We start from the raw sequence: 15,249 nt of genomic DNA on the forward strand, positions 1-15,249 counted from the left end.
TGGGGAGGAGGGGGGAGGGGGAGGAGGGAGGGGAGGAGGGGGACAGAGAAAGGAGGGGGAGACCAGCTCTGCGTGATTTACACATGTGTGTGTGGAAATACCACAGTGAAACCCACTGATGTGTACAAAAACACACAATAAAAAGAAACAGTGGTGGAATCTTTGGCCACAGGAACGTGACAGGAAGTCACGGTGGCTTTTGAATAACCTTGACCATGTATAGTTTCTCCCTCTAAATTAAATTTGACTCAAACACTTGAAGATTGAGAGAGAGAGAGAGATTGTGTGAAAGACACACAGACAGAGAGAAACAGAGAGACGGAGAGACAACTTTGCAAACACAGTGCCTCCCCTGGGAGGCAGCCTAGCTGTGACGTAGCGCCACACCCACAGCCCAGAGGCTCGTCACCCAATGGAGGTCATGTAGCTGAGCTCGAGTCAGGACATCACTTCTCTGGAGAGAAGCACTTCCTCTCATGTGTGTGCTTCATACATCTTGTCCCCACAGAAACCAAGGTAAGGAATGGCCAAGCCGTCCTAGCTCGGTAAAGGTAAATGTATTTCATCTCCCTGGAGGCCTGCTTCTCCGGCTCTGTGGATGGCTGCCCTCAGAGCCCCATCTAGGTCCCCTGTCTGACAGTCGAGTGATCATCCATTTGGCCATCTTTCCCTGCAGCTATTTCTCCTGCCCTGCTGTCTGCCGTAAGTGGCTTAGTGTACCCCATTAAGTGTGTCACATCCAGAGAGCAGAAATCAGAACCACCAGGCTCAACCTTCTCCCTAGTTCAACCAAACCAGCCCCTCAGCCTTTCCCTCTGAGGGATTGTCTGGCTCCTGAGTTATGATGCCCATTTTTTAAAATCCATCACTGTGATCATAGGGATGAAGTCATATAAGAAACAAAAAATATTAGTGATTAGGGTTCCTCTCAGATTTGGGGGGGCAGGGGAATCGTGACCCTGACTCAATAGCTCTCAAAGAGTTCACAGGCCCAAGAAAGCATTCCCTAAACACAGGCCTGGCAGAGCTACATACCTCCCACAGGATGCAAGCAAGAGGTTCTGGTATTTACCACTGTGGTTTCTCTACACAAACCCATAGGTAGGAAATTACAAGATTCTCTAGGCTACTGAGTACCACATGAAGCACAGTGTTGTTTTTTGTTTGTTTAAGATGCTAAGGATCAAACCCAAGGCCTCGTGTGTGTCCCATGCATGCTGCACCACTGAGCTACACCCTTCTATCCCTAGAAGACTTTTAAAAAATGTCTTATTACTCTAAATCTCAGAGAAATAACTTTTCTAGAAGGGTGTCAGAAGGGAAAGGGCTTACAAACAAATAATAAGACAACACAGAAGCAGGAAGCCTTCTCTGTGAGGAAAGATGAAAGGAAGTTTTCAGGATCAAGTGGGAAACAGCCACACGCCCCTCTCCCCTCGTGGCCTGAATAGAGCTGGGCGGGTACTTACAGATGGTCCTGGGAAACCAGGGTCTCCCTTCTGCCCGACTGCCCCCGGAGGGCCTGAGTTTCCCTAGAGGAGGCAGAGGGAGCATCACTCAGTTGTGCAGAAGATGCAGCGGGAAGGATGATAGAGGCGGTGACCCACGTCCTCCTCATCAGGAGAAACCCATACATGGAGCATGCTTGGCTATCACCAGAACTCAAGCGCAGGGACAAATGACCTTAGCAAAGCTGCCAGGAGCCCCCTGGACTGTGGAATCGGGCAGGGTAAGGTCTGACACACGCTTGCCCCTGAACCAAGATGAGATTATCTCCCAGCACCCAAGAGAATTGATCAGTACCACTGAGTTAGATCTTGGGTCTGTGTAAAAGGTTAGTCCAATGTTTCAGAACTCTCCCTTGAGTAATAAAAGACCCGATTGGACTGTCTTCACTGACCAAGTCAACAGCACAAGCAGTTACCATGATCAACTGTGTTTCAGGCTAACATAATGATTAGCAACTTATACCTGAGCCACCATTTCCCAATTCATTCAAGTTTCAGTATATTCTCAGGAGAGTGAGGGCCATCCATTGAAGAGAGAAACCCAGAACCAACACAGCCAAAAAGAAGTGATTTCCCCAAGACCATGGAGACCATATGGAGACCATGTGGAGACCATGGTCCTGGCCAGGTCAGTGTGAGCCTAGGACCATGCCGTCCACCCTCCCAACCTGGCTCTCCTGTGAACCCAGTGTGGTAGCCGACGTTGCCAATCAGGCCACCTGTGAACCCGGTGCACTCAGAAGCGGTCTGTTTACCTCGCCAAATGCTGCTGCCTTGCAGCGTGGGTCCCTGTGGCCAAATGGGACCGTGCAGCCTGCCAGTGCCCCAGCCTGAGAGTTGAGGCTTTCTTACACCATGCTGGAGGTGAGCTCAGGGCCAGGGAAGCTTGCAGCGTGTGGAGGAAGGGGCTCCCACGGACCACAGCCACATCGATTGGGAGTATGTCAACCCGGGGTTCTCCAACCCCACGCTATGCCTGGCCAGCCAAACATAAAGGGGGGGTTGAAGGCCTCCACAGTCCACCTGCCACCACTTGCCTTCTCAACCAACTTACCCTCCGGCCTCTGACACCTTTGGGTCCTGGTGCTCCATCTGTCCCGGGCTCCCCAGGGGTACCCTGGAAAGAGAGCCACAAAGGAGCACTTCAAGATCTAGAGAACTTTCAGCTGGGGGTCCCTGTCCAGGCCCCAGTGGGCACCTGCCTCATATTTTCTAGGGCGGCTGAATGGCTCACTGAATTGCTTCTCCGGAAGTTTCTAATGTGGTCCTGGCCCTTGCAGACAGCCCGATTTATTTCAACACTAATGACCATGCCACATAAGCTAAAGCAGTGCATAGATCCCAGGGTTCTTTTATCACAGCCCAACTCCGCTTACACCTGCCCCACACATTGTCATACATATTGTCACTGCCATCTGCCAGAAGAGCAAGCATCTTGGAGGGGACTAGCCTGGTCCAGGATGGCCCGGGCAGTGAGGGCTGACCCAAGACTAAAGCCAAGATTTCAACTCCTGGACACAGCAGATGCCCCCACCCCCCACAAACAGCAGGGAAGCTCCAGCCCCTGGAAATACTTACCTTTGGTCCTGGGTACCCGGGGAAACCTCGTTCTCCCTGAGAAGACAAACGAATGACTCAAGATCTTGTCCCCACTTAAAATCATCTCAAATAAACTTTATCTCAAAAGGAAAACTAAGTCTGTAGACTCCTTAAAGCATAAGCTACCACTGAAGTACAACAAAGGGTAACAAACTATTCCTCTAAAACTTGGACTGAATATGAATCTGTCCTTGACACTTTCCAGCAAGAAAGGCTCTTCAGGAGCTCCAGCAGGTACATACTTTTTTGCCTCTGCGTCCTTCACCACCAACTCCATCTCGCCCATCATCTCCCTAAGAGAAGGAAAGAAACTATTGCTGTAGGTGGCTGCCAGGTGACCCTACACCCGCCAGGTCACGCCTTGCCCTGCACACAGGGCTGCCGAGTCTCTGGAATGTTTCCAGCTGAAGGTGCAAGGGAGGAGGGCAGGCATCTTCCCACTGTACTCCATCCTCCAGGGGACGAAGCAAGGCCAGGTCTGCCAGTGGTCAGTGCAAAGGGCACGTTAGCAGCTCCCTGGTGCAGGCCCACAAAGAACTGTGAATTGCCCTGGATGAACTACAGTATTCTAACAAACGAAGAGGTTCTGATGGGTGGAGAATCAGAAGCTCATCAAGACGGGGATCTCAGAGCTGAAAGGAAGCTTGGAGCTCACCTCAACTCTGTGCTCACAGCCCGCATGTCTGTTTCAAAAGAGAACCCAAGGCTCCTGTGTGGGGGTCCTCTCTTCTCCCCCAAGTCCCCTGACATCCCCGATAGGATATCCTGTCCAGACAGGGGTCCTCTCGATGTCCTGCTTTGCATGCTCAGATGCCCGGGCCCACTCTAATGAAATTATCCATTGGATATTACTATCACCACTGAATATCCCAAAAGAATCAGATGAAGATTTCAGATAAAGTGACTTCTTTTAGAACACTTCTATATGGAGTATAGATTGCTTTTCCTATGTGAAAATGCAGATGACTAGCATATTATCGGTGAGTTGTTGGGGTATGTTCAATAACAATTTCCAAAAATAAACTATTGAGGTAATGAATTCTGCTCCTAGATGCCTCATTCAAGAGAATTCATTTCCATTTTGATTGAGGCTTTATTAAACCCAGTTCCACTGCAGCCCAGAGACATTTGCTTCTCCTGGAGTCACATGCACAGGGCTGAAAATGGAGGTGCTTTGCGGCCCAGCAAATCACCACATTCACTTGCCAAGAGAACATGTTCCTTACCACTCTCCCACCAGTGAGCTAAAGCTCACTTTGAAGACAACTGGCTATGTATAAGCAGCAGCGCTTGCTGTCTTCAGAGGAAACCCAGTAATGAAAGGAGCAACACCCAAACATCTCCCTCTTGGACCACATCTGGCTTCACCTGCGAGCAGGGCCACCGTGGCCTTACCGTCTCCCCCCGAGGACCGCGGCTCCCGATGCCTCCCTTGGGTCCTGGCTCTCCAGGCTCACCCTGGACAGAGGAAAGAAGCAAGGGGAAGGCACTGTGAGCAGAGGGTGGACCCAGTGAGCCATTCTGGGGTAGATTCATCTACACAGTAACAGTCCCTGGCAGGGGAGGGGGTGGCTGCAAAGCACACTCTTCACCTTCAGGGTCTGGATGATAGGGTTTTGTAAATCGCAAAAGACCATGTACAGAGAGACAAATAGCTTGTGTTCTCACTCATATGTGGAAGCTAAGAAACATGGATCTCACAGAGAGCAGAAGGGAGGTTGGTAAGCAGAGAGTGGGAAGGCAGGGAATAGAGGTAACCACACAATGGCTACCAACACCTGGTTAGGAAGGGAAACAAGTGCATGTTCTACAGCACCGTGAGCCGGGACGGAGGGGTTGTAGTTTACAGCGATCCACCATATATCCAAAAATAACTAGATGAAGCGTTCCCCAAACACAATAACACTGATTGCCCTGATTTTATCATACTACATTATATACATGCATCCCATTGTCACACTCTACTCCATAAATATATACAGTTATTCTGTGCTGATTTAAAAATGACACATGCATGTGTTTGTTTAGTTGTAACATTCCCATGGTGACTCCTGGAAAGAACCCAGGACGCTTCACACTCATCCCTTCTGTGACTCCAAAGCCACAGAATCTACCACTGGGTAGATTTACCCAGTAGGGCGGAGGGGGTTGAGCAGGAGGAAGCCAGTCTCACAAGCAGGGACAGGAGCTGGGACGGTGACACTGCTGGTGGAATGGATCCATGGGGAGAGTGGAGTGGGACCAGCAAGGGGGTGGGGAAGCCAATTTGACAAGATGAGGTATTAGGGATGCACGTAAACAGGCAAAGCTTTTTCTTCCTCCAGACAAACCTTTCTTCCCAGAGGACCGGTTCTGCCACGCTCTCCGGGAGCCCCAGCGGTGCCTCCACCTCCCTGCAGCACAAGAGAGGGTGGCATGAAGTAGCCAGCGGTCCCTGCCGAAGGACCCTGGGTGACACCTCGGCCCTCAGGGCTGGCAGCCTGTCCTTCCCACAGCCCCAAGATGAAGGACCCTGGGTGACACCTCGGCCCTCAGGGCTGGCAGCCTGTCCTTCCCACAGCCCCAAGATGTGAGCTCACACTCAGTGCTACCACAAATACAAAGAACTCCGGAAGGGACTTGTGCAGATCTGCAATACTGGTGTGACGTCTCAGGGCTAAGTTTTACACAGGAATGCACGCTGCCATTGTCTGTGTGGTGTGTGCCTGTCAGGACCCAGCCAGACTTCCAGCCCCTGGCCTCATGACTTGGTTTCCTCTACCCTTCTACTCCCTACACAGAGCCGCTGAGGTAGGCAGATAGCTAAAAACTTGCTGAGTCGATGAATAATCAATAAATGAGAGTAACTCATAAGATGGGGTACAGCCTATACACCCCAGGATAGACAGAGCCCGGCCTCCTTCATCCCAGGCCATCAGTAGAAGGGTATTTCTGTCCCTCACAGCCAATAGCTGACACATCAGCATGCTGAAGTCTGAGGTAAATCCTAGCACTCTTAAGGTCCACCCTCTGTGTTGAATTTGAGGATGAGGGACTTCTTAAGAAAAGTAATGGCAATCTCTAGCAGAAGGGACGATCTCTAGGGGCCAACACAAAAATACTTCACACAGCCTACACATTTCGGCAGCCTGGGTTTGATACAGTCCCATCCTAGGGCTCCTCACATGGTCCCCTTGTTTTAGCACCCTGGGTGGGTTTGGAAAGGCGCCATCTGGAAGGAGTGTCATTGGGACTCCAGAGCACCAAGAAGTAGGGTCTCTCCTTTCCTTGGGGTTTTGTAGCCAATCACTGTGAGGACCCAGTTTGACTCCAGCCAGGGTCTGAGGGGCAGGCCTGTCTATACCACACCAACCCTGGAGTCTCAGCCCCTTTGGCCCTGCGGCACTATGTTTAGCTCACACTGGGTCAGAGAGAGACAGACTTACCCGAGATCCAGGTATGCCTTGCTCCCCCATCAGGCCTGGAGGACCAATGGGACCAGGCGGGCCCTGCAAGGTAAAAGGTCATCATTAGGCAAGAGCTGTTGAGTTTGCTCTCCATGAGGATTCCACAAATGAAACCCATTCTTGGTAGCCAAAGCAGGGGAACCCAAAGGCCCAGCAATGGACGAATCATCATCTGCACTATATCCTCACAATGGAATCTTGCCCAGCCATTGAAAGCAATGGAATTCTAATAAATACCACAGCGTGGCTGAAGCACAAGATAATTCAACAAGAAAAGCCAAACACAAAACAAGCCACCTGTGAAATGATTCCAAGGCTACGTTCCATGCGCAACAAAGGAAGATCTAATAGTGGTGCCCAGCGTCCAGGGTGGAGGGTTGAGGAGAGGCTCTGGACACAGCCTCCTTGGAGGTTAATAAAAATATCTCACAATATTGCACAACATGATGATGTATTCCCAGGACTCCCGGTCATTCGCTTTGAAAGAGCTAATTTTGCGTTGTGTGAGAAGCATCTCAATTTAAATGACAATACCGTGGCACATGGGGAAATATCACAAGGCACACAGTCACTACGGACTGACCTGGGCTCCTCTGGTCCCCTGCTCTCCTTCGAATCCTGGCTGGCCCGGACCTCCTCGGTTTCCCTATGAGACAAGAGAAGATAGAACAGCAGCCCTCAGATCTACAGTCAGCTCTGGACCAGGGACACATCCGGGGGAACACAGCTCCCCTGGGGTCACAGGTGACAAACACTGTAACCCCAGCGTGAGACCCGAGTAGAGCAGCTAGCGCTGTGCTGGCAATTATTCCTTTCCCTCTCCTCCCATGATCTTCACAACGGCTTTGTGGAGGGAAGATACTTTAGACCGAAGCCTGCCTGGGCACACCATACAAGAAAGCCTGGGATTCACCTGCTCGGCCATCTTCCCTGCCGGTCACCAACCCCTTAGGCCTGGTCATTTCAAAGACCTTATAGAAGGGGCTGAGGTAGAGGCAATGGTGAGCTAGAAGGCACAGGCCCTTTCATCCGAGGCCACGGCAGCCTGTGGAAGGTCTCAATCCCGGGCTAGCTGTGTTCCTTCAGTCTCCTTAGAGTCTGGGTGAGTGACAGTAGGGCTGAAGAACAGGGACACCAATCCTGAGACTCACCTTAGCTCCCACGGGTCCCCTTCGGCCAAAGCCTCCCTGTGGGAGAAGTCACACAAGCTGTCAGGAGCAGGCAGGGGTGCTGGCATGGGGTCTCTACGCCTTAACATCCATCCGTTGCTGGTCTCCACCTCTGTGTCTAAGGCCAGAACCCAGGCCCTGGTAGCTTCCCTCCTTCCTCTCCCATCTCAGAGGCATTTTTCTCCCATGCGGCTCCTGCTAAGTCTCCAGTGAATGTTGTGAGAATTACTTCAGACAGGCCAAGCAAAACAATGTCTCCCTCTGGCTACACGGGCCCAGCCAATTTCAAACGAGGGCTGTGAAATGAGCCTGGCGGCCACCTTCCCAACTGCACTGAGCCACCATGGAACACGTTCATTATGGTGGAGCTGAGTCCCAAGTTCGCCAGATGGCCCTGTCCAAGTACAACTCCCGCTCAGTCAAGCAAAGCATCCCAAATGCACACACATGAGCCTAAAACCTGGGCTGTGTCTTCCCAGAGCTCCGCAGGTGGCCCTTCCTGCAAACAGGAGAGCTCGCTTTGTAAGCAGCCTCTTCGTTCCTCGGAGGTGAAGCGTGGTGTGGGAACCTGGGATGTTCTGGGTGGTTTTTACACCATCAGAGGCTGGCACTCCAGAGCCTGACCTGTGCCAACTCCGTTTTAGGCTTGTTCCTCCACTGATCAACCCAGGAACCACATTTTCCATTCCCGGTGGACCAGCCCTGGCATTTGACCTCTGCCGTCATTCGCTGGAGCGCCAGCCGCACTAGAAAGAACTCAGACTCCTTCCATGGGTAAGCTCAGGGGTTTGGTTACTCTCCACCTGTACAGAGTACTGGTTCCACCTGGTCCCTCCCAGAGGAGGCAGTCTCTAATTCAATCAGAGTCCACTGCTACCCAAGGGCTCATTGACCAGTGGTACTGAGGAGGCCCCAGCATGGTGGCTTGAAGACTGATGTAAACCATTGGTTGCGGGGAAGGGGGTGCATCTCCATCCCAGGGAAGGGACAAAAGGCCTCTCAGCCAGCCCTCACCCTGATAACAAATGTACTGCTTCAATGAGCCCCCTAGCCAGACCCCCAGAGCCCTTGTCTGCAACAGAACTCAAGCTCAAGGCCCTACCTGGCCTGCGATTTTAAAGCCAATCCTATATACTGCAATGCTTTCAATCATTCCTTGAAACCAACTTGTGAGTTGTAATCACCCACTGCAACCATTGATGAGGGTGTCCTCATGCTCTCCCTTTGTACATCTTAGCAGGATTCATCCAGAGTCCTCAACTTTTTAAGATAGGGTTTCTGACTTTTGCCGGTTAATGGGTTTAGAAGTATAATGAACCCTGTGGTAAGTGATTACAGGGGAGGTACTAGTCCCTCTCGGGAGCCCCGCACCATGGCCACTCAGCTGCTGTGGCCCAAACATGCCACAGAGGATCAGAGAGATGGAGGGAATCTTCTCAGCTGCCCAGCTCTGTGCTGTTTCTTTCTGAACAGAGACTTGTCCTAGGCCCCTATCAGCGTGCTCAACTTCTCCTGAGGGTCACAACCTTCCTGGATCTCCCCGTACAGGGCCCCTCTCCCCCCAGCCACAGGGACCTGGCTCTCTGCACATCTGGGTCCTGGAAGCTTTCAAAGGTTTTCATGGGGATGATTTATGTCACCTGGACTTCTGCATTTCTTCACCACAAGTGCAAGACAAGGTATGAAATAAGCCTGCAAAGACATTCCCAACCTCCCAGACGCAGCTGCAGAAAGCAATGCTCTCAAACAGCCGCAGCCACCTCCGTGTGAATGACAGTGGCCCACAAAACACTCTCTTCCACCTGGATTCTTAAACTACCTCATGAGATAAGAACCAGCCAGATAACTGAAAGGCCTCAAAGACCTGTGTCTGGGTGTATGGTTTGTGGCGGGGAGGGAAAAGACACAAGCTTGAGGGGGAAGAGAAGAAAAACTAGGAGTAAATCCTAAGAATTAACGTTTTCTGTAAACAGCAGTATTGGGGTAGCAATCCAAAGCTTGCCCTTCTCCCTTCCACCATGGGATAATGCAGCACGAAGACCCTTGCTGGAGACTGGAACCGGGGCCTCAGACCTCACAGCCTCCGGAGCAGTGGCCCAACTAGATAGGCTGGAATGTAGACAGGCTGGGTGTGGCTCAGCGTGCACAAGATCCAGTGGTCCAGACCCCCATCACCCGCAGGGGTGCCGAAGACCTCTGCTCCTTTCTAATTACCAAGCCTCTCATGTTCTGTTAGCACAGTGCAAGACCCGGGTTCATAAATCCCTTTAGATTCCCCTTTAGAGCTGGTGAGGCTGTACCAGGAAAGACCTGGCAGGGAGGCTGGCTCTTGTTAAGCACCCCCACACTGCCTTCCGGGAGCCCTCAGGTACTCACATTCTTGCCAGGTTCTCCTGGGCTTCCAGCTACACCGTCCCTTCCTGGAAGACCCTGGTGTGAGGAAAAACGGCATGAGAGAGAAAATGTGTGTCTGTGGAATGTTGCCCAAAGCACTGCAGGTAAAGGGGTCCATCAGTTCCCAGGGGAGGGGTCATCTGAAAAGGACGGGGAGTCACAGGGCGCTCTGTGAGCGGAGCAGACTTAGTGCTCCCTGCACATCAGGTGGCTTAGCCAGCACTTGCCCTGGTATCTGAGCGGCACGTCTGCCCATCCGCAGCCTCCCTTGGTTAGGGCAGGCCTCCTTTCCCAGCACACATGCAACAGCCTCATGGGGACTCTGCTCCACTCAGCGACTCTGTGGTACTCAAAGGCCGTGTCCACAGCCTGGACTGGGGAGTCAATGTGCCCGCTATGTCTTTGTCCCTGAGCACAAGGAGAATGTCTGAATGGGGTGCACTGTACCATGGGGCCGATGTCACCCGTCTCTCCTTTGGGTCCTTTCTGCTGGCTGTCGCGTCCAGAATCACCCTGAGAGGAACAAGGGATGCGAACTGAGCCACCCAGGCAAGGATAGTCACCATTGCTGGGTTGGCTTCTCCAAAACCTATCAGTGACATTACGAATGCGAGGTCTGACAGGTGCTCCCTTAAGCCGGCCCCCCACACACACCCCGCCAGATAACATCCAGCCGATGTTGACAGAGCCTGAACATGGGCTCTGCAAACCTCTCTGGCCCCTTGTTGGGGCTAGGGGCAGACACCCAGGCTCGCTGGTGCCATCCTCAGCCCTAGAGGGAGAAGGCCTGGGGGAGAGGCCAAAGCAGCCCTGGTCATTTTCTTTCAGTGGTTTACAGAGCTACAAAATGAAGAGTGCTGCAAATGGTTTTCTTCTCTAACAGCAAATTTACAGAGTGCCAAGAGAGCCTTTGAGGAACCAAAGAGGTTCCTAAATACAGTTTGCCAAAAGTTAGCTTTGTAGCCCAAGAGTGTAGGAAAAGGGAAAGCACACAGCTTATCAATACATCCCAAAGCTATGCCAAAAGAAAGATTCTTCTTTGCATCTTATCCCACAGTTCTGTTCCCCAGGCATGTGTTGAAGAAACCCATAAGCAAACTGTCCTTACCGGATCACCCCGAATTCCAACATCTCCTCTCTCTCCCTTGTCTCCCTTTGGTCCTTTATCACCCTACACAAGATACACAACCAGAAAATTGAAAAATTAGGTGTTTCCAGGTTTGTTGACCAGTGTTATTGTGGCTAGTTCAGGTTCACAACCTGTCACTAAGAAATACAGACATTTAACGAAATGGTTGCTCCGCTCCTGTGGCCGAGCAGTCCCTGAAATGCACCCGCTTACTGAAATCAGATCACAACACCACTTTATTACGCAGTTCTGCTCATGTGACACAGAAGGACTGGACTTGGTCATCAACTTGGTTATCTTGCCCTGAAAAATCACCTTCTTCATTTTGTAAACTCTGGACATAAGAGTGTGGGGCATTTATTTGTTTTGCATAAAGGTAAAAATCACTTCCAAATAGATCGTATTTCTTCAGTTAATCCACAAGTATGAATTGGGGACACATTGTATGGAGATGTGTTTATAACAAAACCAACCTAGTCCCTGCCCTCGGGAGCAGGGTGTGCCAGAGCAGATAGATGCAGGGGACCCCCGGCACACCTGCAGGGGTTGGAGAAGGCTGCCGCCACACAGAGAACAGACGATGCCTGTCCAGGGAGAGACAGCACCATGGAAGCACTTACCCGCCTTCCCAGGCTCCCTTTCTCTCCAGAAGAACCCGGCAAGCCTTTGTCTCCCTGCAAAAACAGCGAGAAACACTCGTGCCTGGCACAGCTGCACAAATAGACCATTTGTTCACTGCCACAGCTGTGGGGATCTCTGGACTTAGAAGGTAATATCACCCACCTCCTCACCGTCGAGACCGTCCAGCCCGATCTCTCCCAATTCACCCTGAAGAACAAGGCAGACATGTGAGTGCCAGAAACTACACTGGCAAAGGGGGACATAAGAAATACTGGAAACATTTTCAATAAATGGCAAATAAACATGGATACCTTTTCTCCTGGGAATCCTCGAGAGCCCTGGAAGGTAAAGGGACAGGGTGACACCAGTTATTCCCACATGGCTGGTTCCTTGGGGAAGAAGAGCCTAAGGGATGCCCCCCACCCACATATGAACACACCCAGAGCCCGGAAACCTCACTATTAATACACCGCAGATCCCAGAAACCTCACTGTTAATACACCCCAGAGCCTGGAAAGCTCACTATTAATACACCCAGAGCCCGGAAACCTCACTATTAATACACCACAGAGCCCAGAAACCTCACGGTTAATACACCTCAGAGCCTAGAAACTTCACTATTAATGCACCCCAGAGCCTGGAAAGCTCACTATTAACACATCCCAGAGCCCAGAAACCTCACTATTAGAGATCCCCTCTGCACAGGGAATCCATCGGTGCTGCCATCCATGGGGTGTTACAAAGTTAGTCTGCCTGGATCTCAACTATCAATCGATTCCTGGCTCCCTGGGCAGAAGGGGTAACTCCAAAAGCCAGGAAAGAAGCTCCGAAGGCAAAGGCCAGCTTTGTTAACTTTGTGTCTTTTTTTTGGAGGGTGAGGCGGTCGTGGGGCCTGAACTCTGGGCCTGGGCACTGTCCCTCAGCTCTTCAGCTCAAGGCTAGTGCTCTACCACTTGAGCCATAGCACCACTTCTGGCTTTTTTCTTTTTGCTTATGTGGTGCTGAGGAATCGAACCCAGGGCCTCATGCATGCAAGGCAAGCGCTCTATGACACTGAGCCACCTTCCCAGCCCCAGCTTTGTGTCTTGATGCTTCATCCCTCAGCACCCGCTCCAAAACACCAGCAAGAAGAGTGCAATTTGGCAGTTTGGCAGCCTGGAAGCCTTGTGCTGCCCATTCTGGCCCCCCCACCCCCATCCCCGGGGCACAGGCCCCAGACCACTTGGCCCAGGCTCCCTGCAGCACCCTCCTGACTGTCTCCTGGCTGCTCTGCCTTTCCATAGGAAACTATGTCTCCACTCCCAGGCTGCCTTCCAGCTGTGGCTAGGCCCTGTCATATGACTTGGAGTGGAGCCCCCACCTGATAAGAGGCTCTGGCTGCTGGACAGAGAAGCTGGGCTGGTGGCCCTGCTCCTGGGCCCTTGGAGAAGCTGTGTGTGTGACACACACACACACACACACACACACACACACACTAGTCAGACCTCCCAGTCCCACACAGCACCTTGACTCCTCTCTGGCCCGGGCAGCCCTGGAAACCTTGAGTGCCGTTCACACCAGGCGGACCTCGCTCACCCTGTTGGGGAAACAAAGGCATTTGACAAACCCGGCTCCTCGTCCTGTGTCTCTGCAGAGTCTGCCTGCTGGAGAATGACGTTGAAGGAAGACTGGAGTTCAATGTGACCGTCCTGAGCACACAGGAGCCTCCACACCCCGTGCCAGGCCTGAGGAGCACTGAAGCTGCCCAGCAGGACAAGCACGGGGGGCACTGGGTGCCAGCATGTGGGCACTGGGCCCCCACTGCAAGAAGGCTCCTTCGGCCTGACCCCTCCTCTTGTGAATGGTTCCCAGCTGTTCTGCAGGGCCAAGGCTCAGCCCTGATGCCCAGAACCTAGCCTGGGGCCTGAAGACATCTCCACCTGCCCCCAGGACTCCTGGTATCATGTGTTCACAGCTAGAACTTGCTCAAAGCTCTCAAACCCGCATCTTTCTCTCTCTCCCTCTCAGACCTCGGCCCTATCACCCCAGGCCCTGCTCTTCCCCTCCCCCACTGGGCCCTGGACATGGGTGGCTGGGAGAGCCCTGCAGGGTGACCCACAGCCCTGCTCTGTCCCTACTCCCCACCTTCCCGATGCCCACCTCTGCCTGCACATCTTTCTCTAGTAGACACCGCAGATGCCATGTTCCGTGTTCTCTCACTTAGTCCCTCCCTCTGAACTGGACCACACACAACCCCTCTACCTCATAGGTGCGTGCGTATATGCAGAGCACGGTGCTGTTTTCTCTAGTGGAGAAATCCAAGCATAGTTGTTAGGGAAGCTGGAAAATAAATGTTCTCCTAATGAGAAAGCCATCACCAGCAACTGCCTAGGGAATGAACCCCATAACAGAATCCCAAATGTGGGGGACAGTAGGAGGTGAGAACAAAGGAACGAAGCAACGTCCACTCACAGGGCCACCCTCGTCTCCAGGATAACCTCGGTAGCCATCTTCTCCCGCAATGCCCTGAAACAAAGGACAAGGGTTTCTGGTTAGACCCCGGGCCAGCATGGCTCCATGCAGAGTGTCATCGGCCATACCTGCACGTGACTTTGGTGAGCAGCACTACGCTTTAGTGTGGCTCTGGGCATGCTTGGAGCTGAACATCGCTTCTTCCTCTTACTATTTCAATGGTATTACTCTTGTTCTTTGAGGTTCTTACTTTACCAAGAAAGCCAGTTGGTTTCCCACTGACAGAGGGTCACTTGGTAAGGCTGACTAGCCTACTGGTGCTACTGTGCACCCACTGGTTTTAACACTGCCTTTGGACATGCAGAACCTGTGAGTTAGAGAACAAATTCCCTCCTCCCACAGGAGAGGAGAAGCCGGCTGTCACTGTGCCTTGGACCCGTTGTCCACAGCCTGGGGACAGGCCTCCTTCCTCTCCTCCATGCTGGCCATTTGAGAAGTCATCAGCTAGTATAACATTGAAGTCCAGCCATAGGTGCTAAGAAGCGGGGTTGAAGCCACCCTACCTTCGGCCCGATGCTGCCAATGGGTCCGCGGTCTCCCCTCTCTCCAGAGCATTTGCAGGGAACCCCACAGCACGCTTTCTCAGCGATGTTGTCCTACCAAATGGAAAATCAGATTTAGATCTCACTAAAGACTTGGCCAACACATAGCAACGTGTTACTAATGGTCACAGCTTATTGCACAAATTTCAGTGGAAGATGAAACCACGCAGATCGCTGGCTCTGCAGAGCTGGGCAGGCAGGAGTCATCACTGATAGAAGAGCAACCAAGCATGGTAAATGTCCTCTTAGACCCGGCTTTGTTTCTAGAACTTTCTAACCCTGGCATTGAAGTTGGAAATGTTAAGGCTGTTCTATTCAACTATAAATACA

At 52.0% G+C, this 15,249-nt stretch overlaps 1 protein-coding gene across 1 annotated transcript in view; it reads right to left on the bottom strand.

Moving 5' to 3' along the window:
- Positions 1–15,249, bottom strand: part of Col6a3 (collagen, type VI, alpha 3) — an 80,128-nt gene that overhangs the window by 14,861 nt on the left and 50,018 nt on the right. The window contains exons 15-32 of the mRNA XM_013011834.1: positions 14,881–14,973; positions 14,318–14,371; positions 13,371–13,442; positions 12,178–12,204; positions 12,029–12,073; positions 11,866–11,919; positions 11,225–11,287; positions 10,564–10,629; positions 10,099–10,152; positions 7,705–7,740; positions 7,137–7,199; positions 6,533–6,595; positions 5,438–5,500; positions 4,503–4,565; positions 3,350–3,400; positions 3,087–3,122; positions 2,563–2,625; positions 1,470–1,532 (exon numbers count right to left, since the gene is read on the bottom strand). Of these exons, the coding sequence (XP_012867288.1) occupies positions 1,470–1,532; positions 2,563–2,625; positions 3,087–3,122; positions 3,350–3,400; positions 4,503–4,565; positions 5,438–5,500; positions 6,533–6,595; positions 7,137–7,199; positions 7,705–7,740; positions 10,099–10,152; positions 10,564–10,629; positions 11,225–11,287; positions 11,866–11,919; positions 12,029–12,073; positions 12,178–12,204; positions 13,371–13,442; positions 14,318–14,371; positions 14,881–14,973 (1,029 nt within the window). The remainder of the gene's footprint in view (positions 1–1,469; positions 1,533–2,562; positions 2,626–3,086; positions 3,123–3,349; positions 3,401–4,502; positions 4,566–5,437; positions 5,501–6,532; positions 6,596–7,136; positions 7,200–7,704; positions 7,741–10,098; positions 10,153–10,563; positions 10,630–11,224; positions 11,288–11,865; positions 11,920–12,028; positions 12,074–12,177; positions 12,205–13,370; positions 13,443–14,317; positions 14,372–14,880; positions 14,974–15,249) is intronic.

The sequence above is a fragment of the Dipodomys ordii genome, unplaced genomic scaffold, assembly GCF_000151885.1.
Source record: "Dipodomys ordii isolate 6190 unplaced genomic scaffold, Dord_2.0 Scaffold1, whole genome shotgun sequence".
NCBI lineage: Eukaryota > Metazoa > Chordata > Mammalia > Rodentia > Heteromyidae > Dipodomys > Dipodomys ordii.